Here is a 23,801-nt window from a genome sequence, read left to right as displayed (position 1 = left end):
TTTTTTTACCTTGACCTTACCTTTGACCTTGACCTCACTTTTCTTAAATTAGTGTTAAACTTCATATGCTGATACATACTGGTGTAAGCAATTCGACTGCATCACTATTCAAGATATTCTGAAATTTCATACAATAACAGAATCGAATTTTCATGTTGCATTACTGATATCACCTCGGCGGGGCATTCATGTCCTATGGTTATATTTCTAGTTTTTAGCCGGGCTTATTGCTCAAAGAGCAATTGCCGGTTTATGTGATCCTGTTCAAGGCAGGATGTTGACCCCATAGTCGCCATTTTAAAGTTACGTGCGAAATATAGTTTTTTTTTACTCTCAACCGCTTTTGAGATAATACAAACGCTCAATAAAGCAACAAAAATAAAACGAAGTTTTATATATATAAAATAAACATTAGTAGTAATGACTTTGAAAACTTCATAAGTCAAAGAACATAGTTCATTAGCGTAAGGATTTTTGATAATCAGTGTTACCGTAGTTCTCTTCACATACGAGGTAAAGCAGGAGAGGGAACCAGACTGACCTGTTTGTTTACATTCAGCTGCGGTACCAGATTAATTCTGATTCTGACAAAATCTGACCGTGGTATAAGGATTGGAAAACTCACTGTCAGTGTCTTATCATTTATATTGATAGTTTTAAGATAATTTTTTCATCAGAATATAAACGTGATTCATGTAAGAAATCCATTCTACTCTGTAAATGAGCCCGGCTCTCTGTACTTCTGAGTACTTTGATTAATCTTGTTTTGGCGACTTTTGATGCACATTCAGACACCTCAAGGTTAAAGCTGAACACAACTTGTATATGGACAAATGCCATGTTAGTTTTCCTACCCCCTATTTTAGCAATGGTCATATAAATCCATTTCATATACATGTATTACACCTGACTGCTGGTCACTTTTGTTTGTAGTGCATGTATATCTGAAGTTGTCCTTTTATTTATTTCACTGAATGTGTGCATTCTTTATAATCCATTTTGTATTGCACTGACCTGAGTGCAATAATTGATATTGAATATTTTTGGTTATTATTTTTCATGATCTGTCAGACGCATACAGATATCATTTTTGTAGAGCCAAAGTCTATCATAATCATGATAATGGCAACAAAAGAGATGTTTATTCAGGTAAATACTATAAAGCAAAGTACACTGAACTCTGAACAAAGCTGATGTTATATAGGGGCTGGCAAATGACAATCTTGATACAACTAATATGGTAGACAAAGATAACTCTCTTCCTTTTTAGCATTGTGTTTAGCTTTTAATTAGGGTAACAGGAAGGAGCAGATGTCATAAATTTTATATGAATCAGAAATTAGAACATGTTTAACCTTGGGTATTTAATAAAGTGAAAGAAAGGAAGAAACATGTCTTGTTTTGTCATAAAAACACTTAATTCTCAAATCTTAATTATCTATATATCAATATTCCAATCTAGATTTAATTAAAAACAAATTATATGTAAAATACAAAAAACATACTGCATACAGTTAAAAAATTCACTGGCAGGAAATTAAATTAATTATTATACATAATACCTATATACATTTCACATATATTAATATTTATTCCGTCTTTTCTGAGATCTGTTGTGGTTGTTCATTATCAGTTACAGGTTCTGAGTCTTTGAGAGAATCTTTGGGAGATTGTTTCAGAGAGTCTTTAGATTTTAGTCTTGCTTTACAAGAAAATGTAAGAATAAAGCTGCTGACAGCCACCACAGTTAAGAGCATGCGTAATCCTCTAAACCAGGGGGGATATGACTCGGTCACCGCGTCGTGGCACCCGACTCCAGTCAGACCCAGCATAATGATGATCTGAGAAACAGGCTCAGGACACAAGAGGGCACTGAATGCCACCAGAGAAGGGACAATACTGATTGTCATATTCCTCATGTTGTCCCATTCTTTTGGAGTTGTCTTTCCCTCACAAACACCAAATCCCCATCTCACCCCACCCAGGAAAGACAAAATACAAGCTCCATATACCATCTGGGCATTTGCTAAGAATGCTACAGATGACTGTCCTATGATCATCATTAATCCTGGGGCACCCACAAAAGGAATAAGTCCTGATACCCCCAAAACCAATGCTGGGTAGGGGCAGTGTCTCAGACCAGTTATTCCTTCTAGCACTAGTCCTGTGTTACCTTTTCGGAAACCGCTGGTTACATTTTGAATTTTACTTGAAACATCATTAATTAGAGTTCTGAAACCTCTTCTGTTCTGTAAGACTATGTCATGTTGAGCTGCCTGTTGGGGTTTGGATACATTCCTTTGAATACTGCTGCCATTTGAAGTTATTCCCAGAGAAATTAGTCTGCTTCTACTGAGAAGGAGATTGGTGACTTGTCTATTCATAACTGCATATCCTCCCAGAATAGCCATGCCTCCAAACACAAACCTATTTAAATGTAAAATTATAAGTATTGTAAACATTGACTTAGAAATAAAAGTGACATTCATTGTGCAGTAGATTTTGCTCCTGGATCCTTGTTATTATTCAAAAGCGAATAGCGATTGTTTTAAAAAAAAGTTTAAAAGTGTGGCAGTTTTTCTTACCAAGGGCGCTAAGTCAAAATTGAATCTCAGCACAGCCTGCAGCTTCAGACTGCCTCCTCGGTTAGTTAAGAAATTTAAAAGTAAACCCAACGAGATCCTACTTTCACTTTTTTCAATGACAGAGGCCGCTTACAATATTAGAAAAAATGTAAAGAAACGAATAATACCCATCTAGACAGCTTTCAGATTATTTGGACGAATCTGATCATAAAAAATAAATTAGGTTTTTGTATTGATCTGAAAGTTACTTAACATTTAGATAAAATTAAAAATAAACATTTGTTGTTGATGTAAGCGGTTTCTGATTTCTAACATGGCGGCTTTTACAAAAACGTTGAAAAACAGTACTCCACCTAGAATGTGATTTTCCTGTGTCTTGGTGAGTAACAACTTACAGTTGCTATATACAAAATGTTCAGTAAATATTGTAATGTTAAAATGCCTCTGTTTTGTTACTATCTCTTCATAGTACGTATTGAAAGCAGGTTATTCAATCTTTACAGTCTTGCTTAGAAACATTTAGACCTAAACAAGTTGAGTTGAAATTGTGTGGTTACATTGTGTGGCCCTGATGAGGCATGACAAGTCTATCCCATGCAATATTTATTGTTATGTTTTTTCATTGTTCCCAAATAAAGTAAAGAAAATATTGTATTTTTGTTTAAAAGTGTTCAAAAGTGTCTAAGACAGACTGCAAGTGAAGAAATGTGGTCAGATGAGGATGGAAGCAGCAGGGATTCAGTTGTAGATTTGACAGACTCCCCACCTCTTCAAACCAAAAAGAGGAAGAGGGACATAGCGCCCACAAAGTCAATAAGCTTAACAAAAGTAAGTATACACTGTATTTCTAGTGGTCAGTAGTTGATAAGCATGTATCAAATATTTAGATACAGATAAACAGAAAGAGTTTTTAATTCAAATGTTTATTTCAAAAAGAAGACTTTGATAAAAAGTTGTGTATTTTATTTGATACATGTATCTGATTAAAGTGTCATGATTTGCAATGAGAAGTGGCTGGCAGGAGAAGAATGATAGAAATAAATGTAGCATCAGTCTAATGAAAATCAGATCCTTTGAACCGCTCACATAGATTGCTATAATTGTGTAGTGATCTGTGTGTTCAGATCAAAGGATCTGATTTTAATCAGATTGATGTAGTAAAAATATAAATGTGTGTGTGTGGTTTTTTTTTTTTTTAGAAAGCCAGTTCCTCCCAATGGGTGACTTCATCTTTTGGGGACTTTGAAGATTTTGGAAACTTGACTTCATCGTCAAAGCAAACAAAGACAAAACAATCCAAGCTGGTCACCAAGCCTCTCTCTCAGTGTCCAACAAGGTCAAGCCAGGTCAACAAAAGACCAACCTACGAAGATGAATTATGGTCCGACAAACATAGTCCTAAAAATCTGGTAATTTTGATAATTTTTTTGATAAAAAAGATTTTAAAGTGTCTGTTTTTGTATTCTTCACTTATTTGCATAATTATGCAGTTGCATTCTATTAAAAATTAAAAAAAAATTGTGTTTTATTAAGATTTTTCTGATTTATTTATTTAGTTAGATTTAGCTGTGCATAAAAAGAAGACAGAGGAACTGCAGACATGGCTCCAGAGACATCTGAAAACAAACTCTGTGGTATTTATATACTTGTATCAGAATGGGATCTACTATATAGAATTTACAGTGACTTAATTCTTTGTGTCCATCCATTTTCAGAAGCGTTTTGAGCAAAATAGTTCTTTGATTTTTTAGCCAATAATTATTATAAAATTACAGTGACTTAATTCTTTGTGTCCATCCATTTTCAAAAGCATGTTGAGCAAAATAGTTCTTTAATTTTTTAGCCAATTAAACAATGATCAAGTCTAACTGGTCTATAGATTTATCAACTGCCTTTAATTAAATTGCAACATAACAAGTTATTTCATCACATTAAAACATCATATACATGTATATATACACCAACAGTGTTTTCTTTTTATATATTTGACAAAAAAATGTCACTTCAAAATATTAAGTTTATCACCATGATCACATTTAACACTTAGGATTAATACTCAACCATATTAGAATGGTTATTAAATATAGTAAAATTATCATGATATATTAGACTATATACATGTGATCGACTGATTTTCAATCCTATGTATTTGCATTATTTTCCAGAGATCCCCTATGGTACTTTTGACTGGCCCCGCTGGTGCTGGTAAAACAGCTCTGGTGCAAGTGCTGGCCAAGGAACTGAATTGTGAACTGAAAGAGTGGACCAATCCTATAGCTGGCTCTTATGAAGAGTCTGTCTATGTCGACCAAAGAAATAACTGGTCAGGTATGACTTTTAAAAAATTTTAAAAATGATGCACATAACAGTGTTGTTTACAGCAATTACTTTTAATAAGTAAAATAATACAGAAAAAATTTCATGAAAGTGGCACAGATTTGCTTTGAAATTGACGTAAATTTTATTGATTTTGAGGATAAAAAGCATAGCAAAAACTGTTTTGGTCTTCCACGTTACTTTGTAATATTCCTAGTTTTTGAGATATTGGTGTTCGAGATTAGGTTCAATTGTAATTTCCTTTTGATAAATATTGAACTATTATATCAAGTGGTTATTGAAATATTCTTGATAAGTTACAAATGATGTGTTTTTAACAAAAAAGTAAATAATTTTATTTCCAGATTACTCTAAAGTAGAAGGCAGCTACTCTGGTTCTCAGCTCTCCAAGTTCCAGCAGTTTCTACTGAGGGCAGACAAATATAATTCTCTGGATATATTTGGAAGTGTGTCACAGAAGAAAATCATCCTTGTAGAAGTAATTTCTTTTAAAGAATACTTCACATCGTATGTTCAATTGTTGCCTTGATTTCAATAACAAAAGCTATGGAAGTGTGTATTAAAGAATTACAGGCATAAAGAATTCAACATGAAGTTTGCCTCCTTATTGTGAGATTCTAAATACTGGTAGATATAGATGCAGTTGAAAAATATTCTACAGTATACATGAAAAAATTATTCTACAGTGTACATAAAAAGTTCCTTAGAACAAAGATTTCCTCACATGTGAAATTTTGATAACTAAGTTTTACTGTCTATGCATAGAAAACTTTGAAAATAAGTAAAAAAGAAAGAGAAATTAAACAATTAAAAAAAGAAATGTGTGGATATTTTGATAGAGATTTGAAATAAATACATTGTGTTTCTACATTATTAATGAAATGTAATTTATGTACTTTTTTTCAGGAATTCCCAAACACTGTTTACAAAGATGCTGCATCTTTTCATGACATTCTGAGGTAAATTTATGATTACAAAAGATTGTAAGAAAGAGGAGTCATTAACATGTAAATGCTGCTTTTGATAGTAATACTTGTGCATATCACTTTGCTATTGTGTCTTCTTTTCTGGTGTTTATGATATTAGCAGGTGAAAAGCAATTTATATTGATGTATTAATTCATGAAAATTTGTGCTTTTATTGTACATGTATATTAGTGTGGCTCCCATCCTTGTGTTTGTGATACATGCATATTAAAGCAAGTAAAATGCAAATTGTACTGAATCAGCTATAATTGGAAACATTTTTTTTTATTGTTTTACAGAAAATACTCTAAAATTGGGAAATGCCCTCTCATATTTATCATAAGTGATTCCAGCAATGGAGAGTCTAATGAGAGACTTTTGTTTCCTAAACACTTACAGGAAGAACTTCACATAGAAAATATCAGGTCAGTTTATAATGAAGCAATGGGGCATTTATTGAAATGCAAACACATATCAAATTGTTTTCAAATCACAGTATTATAATCTTTGTAATGGACATATTCATTTAATAAAATGTATGTAGTGTGTTCACTCACTGTAATTTGCTTTTTTTGCAAGAACTTTATTCACACATAAGTTTGTGGCTCAACTTGCTTGCAAAAATGTGAAAATAAGGTGTCATGAAAATTTAGTCATCTACATTATTGAAAGTGAAAAGAAAATATCAGATATTTATCATTTTATGTAGGTCAGCAATATAAAGGTTTAATTTGAAATGGCTTTTAGTGATTAATTACTAATCCAGTTACTTGAACTTCACTTTGTAGCTTCAACCCCATAGCAGCAACAACAATGCTCAAGGTGTTGACCAAAATAGCAACAGATGAAGCTGCCCATGTAATTATTATTCCTGACTCAAAAAAAATAAAACTTCACTTCTGATGACTGTAATTTTTATTTGCATAAAATGATTTACCAAAGAAGTTTACGTTGCAGGGTATGCATAAATTTTCCATCCCATCTAAGGCTGTGATAGAATCCATTTCCATGTCCAGTGCTGGGGACATCAGAGGAGCTATTAATGCTCTACAGTTCGCTTGTCTTAAAGGTTACTATTTATAACCATTATATTTTTAAAATTCATATGACCTATATTCTGAATGGTCAACTAGTAATGAAAATAGAAAACTAATGTTAATAGCTCACCTTAACAAAGTGAGAGTCAGCGTAATAATCCACTGACAAAAGAGTGGACTGACTTGTTGGTAAATATAACATTTGCTTTATTAAATTTTATTTTTTAAGATTTTATATTTGAAAATCTTGAACATTATTTATTTGATTTTGTTTAAAAAGTATTTTCTTGCTTATCTCCCATAGATACACATGACTTGGTTCTTCCAACCGCATCTAAAGGGAAACAACCCAAGAGTAAAACAACAAAGAAGTCTAACAGGAAAACGGAAAACAAGAGTTCCACTGATCCAGACTCCTCTTTAGCAGCCATTGGAGGCAGGGATACATCCCTCTTCCTCTTCAGGGCTCTGGGCAAAATCCTGTATTGTAAAAGTGAGTACGCTTATGTGCCTAATTTCAGTGAACGTATAGATATGGGGAAAAAAATTATATGTCAGATATACCTGGTACATGTATTTATAAGTTATACACTTTGAACTGCCAGCTTTGAATTGCTCGATTTACTACACATTTTAAGGAGAATTTCTCAGCTTCTAAAAGAATGTGTATGTCTTGTTTCACATTTTTTTTGTAATTTGACTATGTTAAGCAAACTTCATTCAGATTTCATCGCTATGAAAAGTGCATAGAGTATAAATGTAATGTTGGAATTTTCAAATTGATTGGTTTCTATTGCAAATGTTTCCTGGTTTAATGCAGATTACTGTGGAATCATTTTTATTCGTGGGGGTCAAAGTTCGTGGATAGACAATTTTTTTCTGGTTCGTGGGGACGTAATTTCGTTGATAACAAATTCTACTTCGTTATTTATCTTTTATTGAATAATAAAACAGTTGTTTGTTTTTTTGCATGATTCGTGGGCATGTTCATTCGATTTCATGAATGTTCAAATAGGGTTACCCACGAAAGCCACGAACATTGATCCTCCACGAACAATGATGATTCCACAGTATCTTATTTTGATTGCAGGGGATGACCCTCTTAACTATCCAGACCTACCCAAGTTACCTCCCCATTTAGCTGAACATGACAGAGATCCACTTGCTCTAGTACCAGAGGTAAATGCTGAGCCCAGAGGTAGAAACTCACTAAAATTAAAACATAAATAATTGAAAATCCCTTAAAAATGTACTTGCAATTTCAAAAGTATCAAAATTTCAAAATGAAAGCTTTTTTTAAACAACACAATCTATCCATCTTTTAAAACATTTCGTAATTTTCTACATGCATGATGATCATCGGACATGGCACATGCTAAATCGTTTATTTATGATGGATATAAACAAGTAAGTAAAAAGAGAAAGACTAAAACCAGATTGAAATGGATATTTTTTTTTTATGTGGTGATTCATAATAAAAAAAAAATTAATTCACAAATTTTTGTGAGTTAGAAAATTTTTAACTCGCAATTTTGGTACATGTATTTCAACTCCCATTTTGGGAGTTGTATAAAGTGAAATTCACACCCCGTGAGTAAAGTGACCTCACAGATAAATACATTTGTTTGTGTGGCTTATGTGTGTGATGGGGATAGTGGTGGTTCTATCCTGTTTACAACTTTAATGACTTTACCTGCATTGTATTGCAAACTAAAAAAGATAGTGACTAATTTCTGTACAGAAAAAAAAAATCACTGTTTGTGAAATTTACTGCTACACTGATCAGTGCATTTTACAGTTTAATAATTTTTTATATAAAAGACTTATGAATTCAAGCTTTAGAATGCACCTTAACTACTAGTACATGTGTATTTTTGTAATTTTGATTAAGTTTTAAACATTTTATGATAAAAATGAAATGAAGAATTTCATGTTTAGTCAGTATGCATGTTGATTTAATAATAGTACATATACATTAAAGCTAACTCAAAGCTGACACGGTTAAAGCTGTACCATAATTTATGAACTCATTATTGAATTGCAATCAATTTTTATAACTATTCACCTTTTTTTGTCCATTTTCAGGATATAATAGAGAAATGTAATTTATCAGGAGAATACTTCAATGCCTACCTGCACCAGAATTACCTAGAATTCTTCTCAGATATAACTGACGTTGTCAGGGCATCAGAATATCTCAGTGACTCAGACTTCATTACTTTTGAATGGTCTGTAAGTAATTTTTTGGCAAAGAAGTGTATATTTCTCTTGAAAACTGTGGAAACAGTTGATATCCACTAACAAATCCCAACATTGCTGTTTGAAAAATATTCAAATTGTGTGTTATGATTTTATATGCAAGGGTTTTCTTAAAAAGAGAGAAAAAAAAGAATCATTATTCAAGGTAATTATATCTCTTATAAAGAAGGAACTATAAACAATGTATACTTTTTCGGGATGCATTAATTATGCGAGATAGTCATCACCTCTTTCTAAGTGAAACAGAATGTTCCACATATTTTGGTAATTGCTCTATATTATTTTAAGGAATAGTAATAAATGTGAGAATGAAATTTTCATGAGCTCTCTTTCTCGCATAATTGCACAAAAATAAAGTTCTCACGTATAAAAAAGTGATTTACAGTATTATTAATGGAAGCATCCAATGAAAATATATTTAAAAACAAGATGTCATTTATAAAACCTTTTTTTCCAGACAAGGTCAGTATTACAGGAATATGCAGCCTCTATAGCCACAAGAGGACTGCTTCATTCAAATTCTAGTCGATCCAAGTTTTCAACAGGTGGATCCGGACTGGGGTGGAAACCTCTTCACAAGCCCCAGTGGTATTCTGTTAGTAAGACGGTAAGTGTTGAAACATGATGGACTATAGAACATGTAATGTTCTATGATTGTTCAGTGCACATACATGTAAATACAGTTAATATCTCAATAGAGGTTTATGCTTAGATCAGCTAATTTCCAGATTTAGTACAGTAAAAATGTACTGTTAATTTTATTTTCCTTTTATGCTTTCAGAATAGACAGAATTGTGATGTTGCAAGACACTTGTTCAAAAGTAAGCTGTGACTGATTTGCTATTGAAATAAATTTTCAGTTGCTACAATGGCCTAATTTTAGGTCACCTGAGTATCTCAAGTGACCTATTGCTATCCGTTTTTGACCGTCGTGTGTTGTGCGTCGCGTTAGCATTTTAGAATTTTCAGCTTCTACTCTGAAACCACTAAACCAATTTCAACGAGAATTGGTATACAGCATCAATGGGTGAAGGGGAACAAAAATTGTGAATTTTATGGTCCCCACCCCCCTGGGGCCTGAGGGTTGGGGCCAAAACCACTAAAATTATTGCAATCTTAAAAAATCTTGACTCCTGGACATAAAGCAGTCAAACTACCAAAATTATGAAATTAATAGCCCCAGGATCAGTGGTTCTTGTGCTAGGGAGGGGCTATATAGATTATATAGTGAAAATGCATAAATTCTTTGAAAATCTTCTTCTCTGCTCCTGGGTATTAAGTAAACTAACTAAGTACATAGTTATGATGAATAAGAGTGCCTCTACCAGTCAGGGATGGGGTAATGGTAATGTGTAATGGTAATTGACTGTAATTAATTACAAATTTCCATGTAATTGAAAGTAATGTGTAATTGGCCAAATTTTCAATTACTTGATTGCAAGTAATGGTAATTTGATTAATTACTTTCCAAAAAGGCATGTAATTCACAATTACTTTTCAATTACATTCAATTACACTCATTTTAAATATATGAAAAATCCTCCACTCCCCCGCCATCTCATAAACATTATTTAAGAAAGGTTAACTGATTTTTGGAGCAAATATGCTGATAGTAGAATTTCTTGAAAAGAATTTTAACATAGTCATATTTCCCTTTTAAAGTATATTGCTAATTAAATATTGTCCTATTTTATTTTCTTAAAAACTTTTAAAGCAAATTAATCTTTGTAAAGTGAAGAGATAAAATATATATTTGGGTTTTTAATTGATTCATCCATATCAAAATTAGTAGTCCAATAGCTCCTAATCTTCTTGCTTGCAATATCTTCAACTTGTGTTAGACATTATCATCAGGTGTTAATCAGTGCCCTGGGTACATATATATATTCCTTAATTATTGATATTTTTCACACATATTGAGCTTGTCTCTTGGTAATTTTACACTCACAAATCTTTGACTGTAAACTGTACTTTGGCACAGTATTAGTCAAATACCAACATTTTTTAAAATATCTTAATATGTTGTTGAAATGAAGAAGTATTAATGCAAAAGGCATCAATTGTACTTTCAACATAAATGTAATAGAATATTTCATGATTCCAAATTTTTAACATATAAATTAAGGTAAAACCATGAGTAAACTTTCTACTAGTCAGTATCTTTGATTTCTGTCACAAATACCCCAGTGAACAATATCTTCAGTGTTGCAGGAAAATCTTCAAATCCAATAGATGTAGATTAGGAGAGACAGTAATTGAAAATTTTAAGAACATTTCAAAATATTATTGTATAAAAATGTTGTAAAAACTCTGATATAAATATAAAGGATTAGGAATGTACATGACTATTTCTGTTATAATTTATACATTTTTTCTTGAATGTAATGTGTAATTTAATTAATTACATTTGCAAAGTAATTGTAATGTAATTAATTACATTTCAAAATCCATGTAATGGTAATGGTAATTTAATTGAAGATTTTGGGAAAGTAATTGTAATTTAATTAATTACTTTCCTATGTAATTGACCCCATCCCTGCTACCAGTATTGTGAATTTTATGGCTCTAGGGTCAGGGGTTCTGGTGTTAGGGTGGGGCTCTATTGATTATACAGTGAAAATGCATTTATTCTTTGAAAATCTTCTTCTCTATTAAATAAACTAACTAAGCACATAGTTATGATGAGCAAGAGTGCCTCTTCCAAAATTGTGAATTTTATTGCCCCAGGGTCAGAGGTTCTGGTGTTATGGCTGGGCTCTATAATGATTACATAGTGAAAATACATTATTCTTTGAAAATCTTCTTCTCTGCTTCTGGGTTTTGGGTCACATAGTCTGAAAATAAATTTATGCTTTGAAATCTGCTCTTTGGTATTAATCAACCATTTTATGATAAAATTCACAATTTTGAAATATGTGGCTCCAGGGTCAGTGGTTCCTTTTGGGGTTAGGTGCACAACTGGTTATTAAGTGGAAGTGCATTTTCTCTTTGTTACTCTGATCTACCTCTGGGTATTTAGTAAATAGAATAAGCATGCTAAGTTTATAATTATGATAAGCAATGGTTCCTCTTTCAAAATTGTGAATTGTGAATTTCATGGCCTCTGGTTTAAAAAACAAACCAAATTTAATTTTTAGCTCACATTTTGTCCGTCGTCCGTCTGTCCGTCCGTCTGTAAACTTTTCACATTTTCGACTTCTTCTCAAGAACAACTGGGCCAATTTCGACCAAACTTGGTACAAAGCATCCTTGGGTGAAGGGGAATTTAAATTGTTAAAATGAAGGGACATATCCCCTCCCAAGGGGAGATAATCAAGAAGAGACAAAAATAGGGTTGGGTCATTAAAAAATCTTCTTCTCAAGAACCACTGGGCCAGTAAAGCTGAAACTTATGTGAAAGCATCCTGGGGTAGTGTAGATTCTAAATTGTTCAAATCATGACCCCCAGGGGTAGGGCGGGGCAACAATGGGGAATCAATGTTTTACATAGAAATATATAGGAAAAATCTTTTTTTTTTTTTTTTTTTTTTTTTTTTTTTTTTTTTTTTAGTTTTATATACATTTATTTCCAATAATATACAACATATTTTGAGGTAAAACTTCCTCAGAAGTCCTCGGTTAATACCTCACCTGGGGTGCCAGGAGCTCCCTGGATCGGTATATTTTTCAATTTTCAATTTACAAAAGTTTACAATAGAGAAGAACTACTATTTCATTTTCACAAAAAGACATAAATATTTCAGTAAAAAAAAAAATTCATATTTAATAGATATATATAGATAAATTATCAATTTAATTACAACGTATATAGAAAAATAAAGATTATAATTCGTCTGCTAAGTTTTTCAAAAGATAGTAGTTAGATTTAACACTTTTTGCACTCTTTGCTATTACATAATACTGATATAATTAAAAGACGATTTCAAAAAAAATAACATTGCATTTTGATTTACTATTTCGTTTTGCAACCTACATTTCATTTTATATTTATATATTTTGTATCCCACAATTGATATGACATTATTAAAAATCAATGTTTTGTTATTGAACTCATTATAAAATCCTACAACAATATGTTTCCAGGATAGATTTAAATTCAATATTTGAGATATTTTTTCCCATACTCCTTTTGAGTCCGTACATTCAAAAATTAAGTGTTTAATATATTCTACTTGTCCGCAAGATGTACAATTTTTTGCCACTTCTTTATTCCATTTACTAACATGATAATTACAATTCAGTTGGTTGTGTAAAAGTTTAAAATTGAATTCTGCTATCTGTTTATCAAAAATATTTAATATCTTAGCTGTATAGATATCTTTCCATTGACCATTCATTATATTGAATTCTTTTGACCATTTAGCTTCCATTATTGGTTTTTGTTTCTTTTTAGAAAGTAAAATTTTATAATAAAATCCCGATTTTTCAAATTTTGGGTTTATACTTTTCCCTTGAAAATAAAAATACGGGTTTTGTATATTAGTGTTCTTTACATTACAATAATCTATATGTAGTTTTTTAATCGCTTTTTTCATGATAAGATATTCACAAGTAATTACTCTTTGATTCAATGATCTCTTTTACTTCCATAACATTTTTCATACCTTCTATTGTAAACATATCTTTTACATATAAAATACCACTTTTTGCCCAATTTTTTAAGTATAATGGTTTGTTATTTTGTGTAATGAAACTATTAAACCATAGGTTTTCTGTTATTTTATTTCGTGGTGATGTTAACATTTTACACTCGTTAAAACTACAGAAGATTTCTTTATAAAAATCTGGGAATTTATTTAAAATATTGAAATCAGTCGGATTTTTTATATTGCTGCGTAGCAGATATTCAAAATTTATTCCATAAGATTTTAAAGCGTTATCTAGGAAAATTCTAAGTGAGGAATTTTTATTATATAGTCTTTTGATCCATCCCGCTTTTACGCTTTTAAGTTTGCATTCTATATCAATTAGACCAAGACCGCCTTCATTTACTGGTCTTATGAGTGAATTCCGCTTAATTCGCTCTTTCTTATTCCATAAAAAATTGTAAATAATTTTATTTAAATTCTTAATGTAGTCAACATCTGGATTTTCAAGAACTGTGAATGCATATACTAATTTTATACTATTAGTGAATTAATAACGGTACATTTTCCGAAAAAAGTTAAACTTCTAGTTCTCCATGAATCTAATATTTTTTCAAATTCCTTAAGCTTGTTTAGCCAATTTCTTTCATTATTAGATACTTTGTCGTGTCCTAAGAAAATTCCCAATGATTTAATAGGTTTATTTGTCATTTTAATTCCTTCTACCTCTTCCCATGTGTTTTTAAGCGGTCCTAAGAGAATACCCTCTGTTTTTTCTAAATTTAACTTTGTACCAGACATTTCCCCAAAAGATTTTATTACTTTAATAGATTCTTTTAAGGATTCCTGATTTTTCATTGGCAATGTGCAGTCATCTGCATGTTGTAAACATTTTATTTCACTTGATTGTCCGATTTTGAAACCTTGTATATTTTCAGAAGCATTTATTTTTAACACCAGGATTTCAATAACAAAAAGAAAAAGCAATGCTGAGACGGGACACCCTTGTCGAATGCCTCTTGACATTGTACATTTTCTAGTTAACCAGTAATTATTTTTAACATGAAAATAAGGATTAGTGTATAAAATTTTGATCCATCGAAGGAAATTCTCTCCAAAGTTGAACTTTTTAAGAGTTTGAAACAAGAAAGTCCATTCAACTGAATCAAATGCCTTTTGAAAATCAGCAAACAATAATATTCCTTCCTCATTATTTTCTTCGCAATAATTGTATATATCCTGTATTAATCTTGCATTTTCACCGATAAATCTTCCCTTAATATACCCCGTTTGATTATCATTAATGAGTTTGTCCATAATAGTTTGTAGTCTCTTTGCAAATACGAAAGCTAAAATCTTATAATCGCAATTTGTTAAACTAATAGGACGATAGTTATCGAGATTTATCAAGCTTCCTTTTTTGTGTATGAGTGATAAAACAGAAGATCTTTGTGAAGAAGATAATTCGCCTTTTTCAAATGATCTCACTAGGCTTTCATATAAATAATATTTTACATATTTCCAAAACATTTTGTAAAATTCCACGGGAATTCCGTCTAATCCCGGTGATTTGTTTAATTTCATATTATAAACAGCTTCTGCACATTCTTCAATTGTTATAACTTTATCGCAATTTTCTCTATCTACATCAGATAGGTAATTAATAAGTTCGGTTTCTTGTAAATATCTTTCTACATCGTTAATTGATACATTGCTAGACGAGTATAGTTTTTCATAGTATGAACTAAGTGTACTTAAAATTTCTTCTGTTTCATATACACATTTATCTCCTAACGATAATTTATTTATGACATTATGTGACTGGTGTTTATTTTCTAGTCTTAAAAAATAGGAGGTGTTTTTTTCACCGTCATCGATCCAACGCGCTTTGGATCTCACCCTTGCTCCTTTTGATTTATATGTATATAAATTGTCTAATTCTTTTTCCAATTGTTTTTTATGTAGCATATTTATATCATTTGAATTAGACATTTCAATTTCTTCAATTTCCTTTTCTATTACTTTAATACGATTGTTTATACTTTTGTTTTTCTTTTTTGAATATTCAATGCATAACTCTTTTATTTCATATTTAATCATTTCCCAACGTATTTGTGGATCTGGTTGGTTATTAATATTTTCAGGCATATTTTCGAAAAAGGTTTTGATAATGTTACAAAATTCAACATCTTGTAAAATTGACGTATTCAATTTCCAAAAACCATTACCTCTTTCATTTTTTGAGAGGGTGCAGTAAAAAATAAAAGACCTATGGTCACTCATTCTGGTATTTGAAACATCTGGAGGTTTTCTAAGTAATATTTTTTCGACAGGATAACATAAATTCTCGGAAGTGAATATGTAATCAATTCTACTTTTAGGCTTATTATTTGAATCACACCATGTATTCCCTTCTTTTTCAGGATTAATTTTGTCCCATATGTCAATCAATCGAAATTTAAATTTTAAATCATTAATTATTTTTGAACATTTATTCTTTGCACTGTGTACTGAATTAAAATCCCCAACTAATATAATGTTTTGTTCATTTAAACAATATTGAGAAACCCATGAAGCAATTTTTTTGAAAAATTTACATCTTTCATTTTCTGAATTTGGCGCATATATATTTACTAAAGTTATAATGTTCTGTTCATACTCAATATTAATTAAAATTCTCCTTCCATCATCTGATTTGTGTATGTTATGAACAATAATTGGTAAACTTTTATGAAATAATACAGATACTCCTCTACTATGGGAAGAGTTGGAAAAACAATGATAGCTTGAACCTTGCCATCTAGCATTGTAAATATTTTCTCTTTCAGTTATATAATGAGTTTCTTGTAGAAAAACTATTTTGCAATTAGTATCATTAAGCCAATCATATAAAGTCTGTCTTTTAGAATAATCATTAAGCCCTCGGGCATTTAACGACAATAGCTTTAACGATGACATAAATATAAGAGTTCTTTGTGTTCATTCATCTTAACTTAAACAGTTACCGTTAACGTTTCCGTTGATCTTTTTTCCTGCTTTTTCTAAGATTTTCAGCGGCGCAACCAATTATCTCCCCCATCATGTTTTTCCCTGGCCAGGCCGTTGGTGATGTTTTGATTGTTTCTTCATAAAACAGGCCAGTTCCCCAGTATAGATCATAAACTGGGTGTCCAAAGAACACAGACGGCTTAAAGGAGAGTAGTTCGTCTCTCATTTTTTCACACTGTTTTACCTTTTCTGCGATGATTTGTTCCATGACTCCCTTTTCCGTTTCCTTCCATTGATCTGATTTTTGGACAAGATTGCCGATACGTTTTGCTTCTAGGGCAGTCTTAGCGTTACGAATGCGCTCAGCTGCGCCTACATCACCTGATCTAAGTGCCTTCGCTGTTTGAAAGGCTTGTTCTGCCGACCTAAATGACTCTCCAAAGATCTTAATCTCACATGGGAAGAAATTTGACAATACATTGTTTTCTCCTTGAAAAGTTTCCAAATTTTTGGGTTTTACGGGAATGTAGAAATCGCAATCTTCAGATCCTGGTTTGTGCCCCGGTTTTTTGCATACTGCGCAGCACGTCTCGTTTTCACAATGGAATTTATTGTGCCCATTTTGCCAGCAATTGGTGCATGTGAGTGCTGGTTTGTCTATATGCTGGTCTTGATGGTATAGCTTACATTTTAGCCCGGCACAATACACATTTCTGGGTAGGGTTGCGTTGGGTGGTAATGGATCTATGTATAAAAAACGATTTCCATTTAGAACACTTGTCATTCTTTTTGTTTCCGGATTTCTAATTTTCTCGTAGTACATTTCGGTTTTGGGTGTGACTTTAAGTTTAGACAACATTTCAAAAACGGCACTATCATCCACTGATAGAGGGAGGCCGCAGATTGTGACTTTTAGAGACTTATCGTCGGGAGCTTCAAGGCCTGTCGAATATGGATTTGAGTCATATACCTTGACATGTTGGTCCCCAATATCTAAGCCCTGCAGAAGAATGCCATCCCTTCCCTCTTTAGTATTCAAATAGATCCGCCACAAATCTCTATCTAATTGGATACACCGAATGGTGTCACCAACTACCTTTGAAGCGCATTGTACAAGCAGAAAATTAGTGACCTTGCCCTCTTTCGAGCCAAGTATTTCACTGTTCTTTAAATAGACCGGCTTTAAGACCTGTGCCATTGTTCGATGAACTCAATTCACTGATCTCTCACTCGCCGAATTTCGCACAATAAACTGATAAACAGGATATACAAAAAGCACATAAATCCAAACAAATATTTCACAAATTTCACAAGAAAATATATCTATGTAGTCTTCTGTCCATATAGACCACAAAGAATTTCAAAATATGAAAATAATTCCACAGAACTCGATCAAAAAAAGCGGAGCTCGAAAGGTAACGTCCATACCCTGTGAGCCCGTCACGTGATCTGCACTGGGCCAGTAAAGCTGAAACTTATGTGAAAGCATCCTGGGGTAGTGTAGATTCTAAATTGTTCAAATCATGACCCCCAGGGGTAGGGCGGGGTAACAATGGGGAATCAATGTTTTACATAGAAATATATAGGAAAAATCTTTTAAAATCTTCTTCTGAAGAACCACTGGGTCAGAAAAGCTGAAACTTATGTGGAAGGATCGTGAGGTAGTGTAGATTCTAAATTGTTCAAATCATGACCCCCAGGGGTTGGGCGGGGCCACAATGTGGAATCAATGTTTTATATAGAAATATATAGAAAAAATCTGAAAATCAAAGCTGAAACTTATATGGAAGCATACTGGGGTAGTGTAGATTTCAAATTGTTTAAATTATGATCAGTGGGGTAGGGTGGGGCCACAATATGTATTACAAGGGGGAAATCTGGTAAAGAACAGAATGGCCAAAGCTTCTCAGGTGAGCGATGTGGCCCATGGGCTTTTGTTTGAAAGTTCTTACACAATACTCAGGTGACCTATAAGGCCCGTGGGCCTCTTGTTATCATGATTATTTTAGAGAATGTTTTGGTTTGTTCAATAAAGAGTTGTTTGTCTTCATTATAAGTACATGTACAATGTATGACTATTGGAAAAGAAACTTTCTGTTTGATATTTTATTGGAATACCATGCTTACCATTTTTCAAGGTGGAATTCTGTATGAATTATAATCCAAAACATGTACATTGTATGTAATTTATAGTTAAGGCTAATATTCAATTGGTCTACGGAAGATGCACTCTCAATAGAACTGTTATGATAGTAGGATGTCCTGCTGTTGGACCTCATACATGTATGGTTTTTCTCCCCTCCAACAGGTTATGCTTGTCCACCAGATGTTTTACAGACAGAGTTAATTCCCTTCCTTTCTCTCATTGATATTACACTTCATGATCCAGGTTTGTAAAACTATGATTTCCTATTACAAGTGCATCACCAATCTAAATTCTTGTAATCGCTGCAGCAACTCATATTCAACTCCACCTTATCACATCAGCAAATTTTGTTACTACTAAGCTTATTTGAGAGCCAGACATTTATACAGCTACATGTGCAAGGTGTAGAAATATTTTCTCTCTGTGCGTTAGATATTTAACTTAAGAAATGAAAGCACATCTTTTTCCTTTCTAGAAATTTTGAACTGGTCTATTCATTAATGTATTGAGTAAAATTTTACTCCTTCCTAAGTGCTAGAGACCAAGAGATTGTTGACTGTTCTGTAAATTCAGTGTCATTTCTAACCTTAAAAAGAGCTACAGTCTAATCAGAAGCCATTATATTGTGTAGTCTGTTTGTGATCATGTTTTATTTTTATTTCTCTTTTTTGTAGGCCAAATATCTTTTATAAATGAAATTACCAAATTTTCCTGTGCAAAGCTACGGTAAGAGCAATTTAAATTAAGAATGAATTAATTTTCTTGCATTTAATGCTATGAATTCATTTTATTTGATTAACAAAGAGTAATCAAAGTACTCAGAAGTCCAGAGAGCTGGGCTCATTTACAAAAATAAATTTCTTACATGAATCACGTTAACTTTATGTTCTGATGAAAAAACTATTTTAAAACTATCAATATAAATGATAAGACACTGAAAGTGAGTTTTCGATCCTAATACACGATCCGATCTTGTCAGAATCAGAATTAATCTCGTACCACAGCTGAACGTACAAACAAACAGGCCAGTCTGGTTCCCTCTCCTGCTTTTCTTTGTATGTGTAGAGAGCTACAATAACACTGATTATCACAAATCCTTACGCTAATGAACTATCATGTTCTTTGACTTAAGACTGAAGTTTTCAAAGTCATAACTACCTATGTTTATTTATATAGATAAAACTTTGTTTTATTTTGTTGCTTTATTTAAGGGTATGTATTATCTAAAAAGCGGTTGAGAGTAAGAACTTTATATTTTTGCACATAACTTTAAAATGGCGATTATGGGATTGACTTCCTGTTTTGAGAAGGATGACATAAGCCAGAAATTGCAATAAACCCGGCTAAAAATTGGTGGGGGAGGGTGGAATTTTGATTTGGATGGAAATTGATGGGTTTTTTTTTTTTTTTTTAGCTCAGTTGAGCCTCAAGTTAAAGCAATATGAGCTGCATGTTTGACATGGAGAAAAAATGTTGCAAGTTTGTAATTAACTATTTCAATGACAGAAAAATAGAACATTTATAAACTTCTGTTGTTCATATCTGCTTTGAAACACGTTGATTGAAGCAAAATTGAATTATTGTCGTCCTGTACAATAATGATTTCTTATATAATACTGTAAATTTGGTCGTACAGAAATATTTCTTCTGAAACATTTTAAAACTTTATTTTTGTTTTATTGATCATAAGGGTTTAGATTACTTACAAATTAATCAAAATAACAGCATTTACCAGCAAAATAAAATTCTTAAAAATGCAGCTCATATTGCTTTAACTTTTCTGATCAAATACCGTAATTTCGGGAATATAGGTCGATGGGGTATATAGGTCGAAAGGCTCATTGTCAGCCTTAATTTTTGAAAAATCCTAAGATAGGTCGGACTTACTATATAGGACGAGGCTTTGTTTCCCGTTTTCTTAAGATTCTAACGCAGATACAACGTATCCGAACAGGGAAACCCCTAAAATTACCGGGGTTATTCCGTGACATGAACGTATCAAGAAAATAAACAGGTATTTTAATGAGTACAGCAATTAAATACTGTTTTATATATAAAAAAAATATGTAGTTAAAACTTCTTTGAATTGTGTTACAACCTTTTTTTTCTCAAACTTGCCTGTTCAATGCCTCCGTAGTTTCACACAGTTGTTAAATCAGTGGCATAAATAACACGTAAATACGTTATTATTTTATAGCTATAATTCGGGAGATACCCGAGACCAAAGAATAGTAATTCCGATTTCAGAATAACTTGGACACATTCCTAATAAATTTTAATCAAACATTATTTACCGGTGGACGACAATTACTTTGATGTCTGCCATTTTCATTTTTGTTCTTCAGGGATTTGCTAAAACCCGCAAACGACCACTGATTATAAATATAAAGCAACAGTAAAAATTGAAATAATATTACCACGCTGTAAATTTAATTTATAAATTTAAATTCAGAGTACCGGTACATTCACAATTTGACAGTCATTATGAATTTCATGGCTTTGTTTGTTCAATGATGTGTAACACTTATACCCTACAACGGCACGTGGATTTGCTAATTATGCCCTGCGGGTATTAAACCAACACAGGTGTTGAAACCTTTGCGTGTATACACAGTGTGAATCCTTTTATCTGTCAGGCAATTAAAATTCGTTAGAAGCTAATCTTTGAATAGCTATAATGACTATCGGTTTATTTAGTAATTAAATTTAGGAATTGACTGGCAACAATTTATTTCAATCATTTTACATTAAAATAAATATAAGACTGTCACAATAAAAAAAAATTAATACTATTTCAATTTATCAATCTACTAATAAATGGTAAAACACTACACTTGTGATCTAGAAAAATTTTCCAAAATTTTGATAAGGTTGCGGTTTTAATTTTAGTAAATGGTAGCGACTTCCTAACTTCACAAGATGGCTACCGCATGACGGCAATGAAAACACGTTGATGAATTATTTACTTGATGAAGCACAGTTTTTTTTTCATCTGTCATCAACGGATTTTTAATGGAATTTATTTTGTAAGAAAGCTATAGAATAAACATTTTATTGTTTACCTAGGTATTAATTTTTCTGCGTAAAATAATGAAAAGTTATGAAATTGGCACAGATTTGATTTGAAATTTACGTAAATTTTATTAATTTTGGGGCATTTTTCTTAAACTTAAGCCTTAGAAAGGTTGAATTCTGAATATTGGTCGACCCCAGCGGTTCTGAGAAAAAAAGTATCGACCTATATTCCCGAAATTACGGTATTTGTCCATTATCTGTTGTCATCTGAAACTTTTCACATTTTCACCTTCTTCTTAAGAACCACTGAGCCAATATTTCAACCAAACCTGAAGTGTCCTTAGGTTAAGGGATTCAACTTTGTTCAAATGAAGGGCCAAATCCTCTTCTAAGAGAAGATAATTATCAATTAGTGAAAAATTAACAGCATCTTTTAAAGATCATTTTCTCAAGAACCACTTGGTCAGGAAAGATGAAACCCATGTGAAAGCATTTTCAGGTAGTGCAGATTCAAGTGTGTCCAAACCATGACCCCAAGGGGTAGGGTTGGGCCACAATGGTGGATCAAAGTTTAACTTAGGAATACATAGGAAAATTCTTCTTCTCAAGAACCACCAGGCCTGGAAAGATGAAACTCATGTGGAAGCATCCTCTGATAGTGTAGATTCAAGTTTTGTGCAAATCATGACACCCAGGGGTAGGGTGAGGTCTAGGAAAAAGTGCTAAAATTCTTCACAAGAACTACAAATCCATGAATGACCATCAATTTGAAAGCGTAGAAAAAGTTTTTTTTTTCAAATCATGACCAGCCAGTATAACAGAAAAGCCATTATAATAGGTCATAGTTATACAAAGGAATGTAAGGGTTATATTTATCTTATAAAATTTTCATCTTATAAACAACAAAGCCTTTTAATCTTATCAAAACTGAACTGATTTTTGCTTCTACCTAGCCTGTTCTCATCAGGTGTGCGATGTGGCCCCTGGGCCTCTTTTTGTACTGAAGCCTTACAAATACAAGAACTAAGACTCCATCATGCAGTGTACCATAAAAAGAGTGTATTGTATATTTCCAATCAGCCTGCATAATAATGCAGCTCCCTGAACACCCCCTTTAAAACAATGCAATCTTAAAAAAGTTTTTGTGATATGTTTTAATAGCATAATTATAATGAGATATAATCATTTCCTTGAAATGAAATGTTTTTGTTTACATTTACCAAGCATAGGTAGTCACACATGAAACACATTGTAAAAATCTAGTTTCTTTAGAGCAATACTTGAAGAAAATTGGTAGTAAATAATTTAAAATATGTGACAAATTTTTATTTCTTGTTTATTCTTGTATACTACAGTAATCCCATGAATGAGGTTCAAAAAATATGAGAGTTTGTGTACAGCCAGTACAAATCATACATAAATGAACTACATGTACATGTATAATCAATAATTTAATGCCAAAAAAAAATCAAAAAGGATAGGGAACTTTATTGACAAAATATATAACAAGCACATAAATTCAATTTTTAGCTCACCTGAGCCGAAGGCTCAAGTCAGCTTTTCTGATCACATTTTGTCTGTCGTCCCTCTGTCCGTCTGTCTGTCTGTCCGTCTGTCTGTCCGTAAACTTTTCACATTTTCGACTTCTTCTCAAGAACCGCTGGGCCAATTTCAACCAAACTTGCCACAAAGCATCCTTGGGTAAAGGGGATTCAAGTTTGTTCAAATGAAGGGCCACGCCCTTTTCCAAGGGGAGATAATTACGAATCAGAGAAAAATTAATGGCATTTTTAAAAAATCTTCTTCTCAAGAACCACTGGGCCAGGAAAGACGAAACTCATGTGGAATCATCCTCAGGTAGTGTAAATTCAAGTTTGTTCAAA

The 23,801-nt window shown here is 32.3% G+C and overlaps 2 protein-coding genes across 3 annotated transcripts in view; one reads left to right on the top strand and one right to left on the bottom strand.

Annotated features, from left to right (window-relative positions):
* Positions 1–1,345: 1,345 nt before the first annotated feature.
* Positions 1,346–2,411, bottom strand: LOC134257186 (transmembrane protein 69-like). Its single transcript, XM_062739828.1, has one exon. The coding sequence runs from the start codon at positions 2,409–2,411 to the stop codon at positions 1,590–1,592; it is 822 nt and encodes a 273-aa protein (XP_062595812.1). The 3' UTR covers positions 1,346–1,589.
* A 458-nt stretch (positions 2,412–2,869) lies between these two features.
* LOC134257188 (cell cycle checkpoint protein RAD17-like) overlaps positions 2,870–23,801 on the top strand; it is a 38,583-nt gene continuing 17,651 nt past the window's right edge. The window contains exons 1-17 of one of the 2 annotated variants that reach the window (XM_062739830.1): positions 2,870–2,964; positions 3,254–3,413; positions 3,785–3,994; positions 4,142–4,219; positions 4,751–4,913; positions 5,267–5,400; positions 5,829–5,881; positions 6,187–6,312; positions 6,676–6,745; positions 6,845–6,956; positions 7,229–7,417; positions 8,015–8,103; positions 9,010–9,156; positions 9,641–9,790; positions 9,965–10,004; positions 19,066–19,146; positions 19,578–19,629. In XM_062739830.1, the coding sequence (XP_062595814.1) occupies positions 3,291–3,413; positions 3,785–3,994; positions 4,142–4,219; positions 4,751–4,913; positions 5,267–5,400; positions 5,829–5,881; positions 6,187–6,312; positions 6,676–6,745; positions 6,845–6,956; positions 7,229–7,417; positions 8,015–8,103; positions 9,010–9,156; positions 9,641–9,790; positions 9,965–10,004; positions 19,066–19,146; positions 19,578–19,629 (1,817 nt within the window). In that variant the 5' untranslated portion in view covers positions 2,870–2,964; positions 3,254–3,290. The remainder of the gene's footprint in view (positions 2,965–3,253; positions 3,414–3,784; positions 3,995–4,141; positions 4,220–4,750; positions 4,914–5,266; positions 5,401–5,828; positions 5,882–6,186; positions 6,313–6,675; positions 6,746–6,844; positions 6,957–7,228; positions 7,418–8,014; positions 8,104–9,009; positions 9,157–9,640; positions 9,791–9,964; positions 10,005–19,065; positions 19,147–19,577; positions 19,630–23,801) is intronic. The other variant, XM_062739831.1, reaches the window with a different exon arrangement.

The sequence above is a fragment of the Saccostrea cucullata genome, unplaced genomic scaffold, assembly GCF_032062105.1.
Source record: "Saccostrea cucullata isolate Sc308-1 unplaced genomic scaffold, CSIRO_AGI_Scuc_v1 ctg1002, whole genome shotgun sequence".
In the NCBI taxonomy this organism is placed as follows: domain Eukaryota; kingdom Metazoa; phylum Mollusca; class Bivalvia; order Ostreida; family Ostreidae; genus Saccostrea; species Saccostrea cuccullata.
This window is presented reverse-complemented; position numbering and strand designations above follow the sequence as displayed.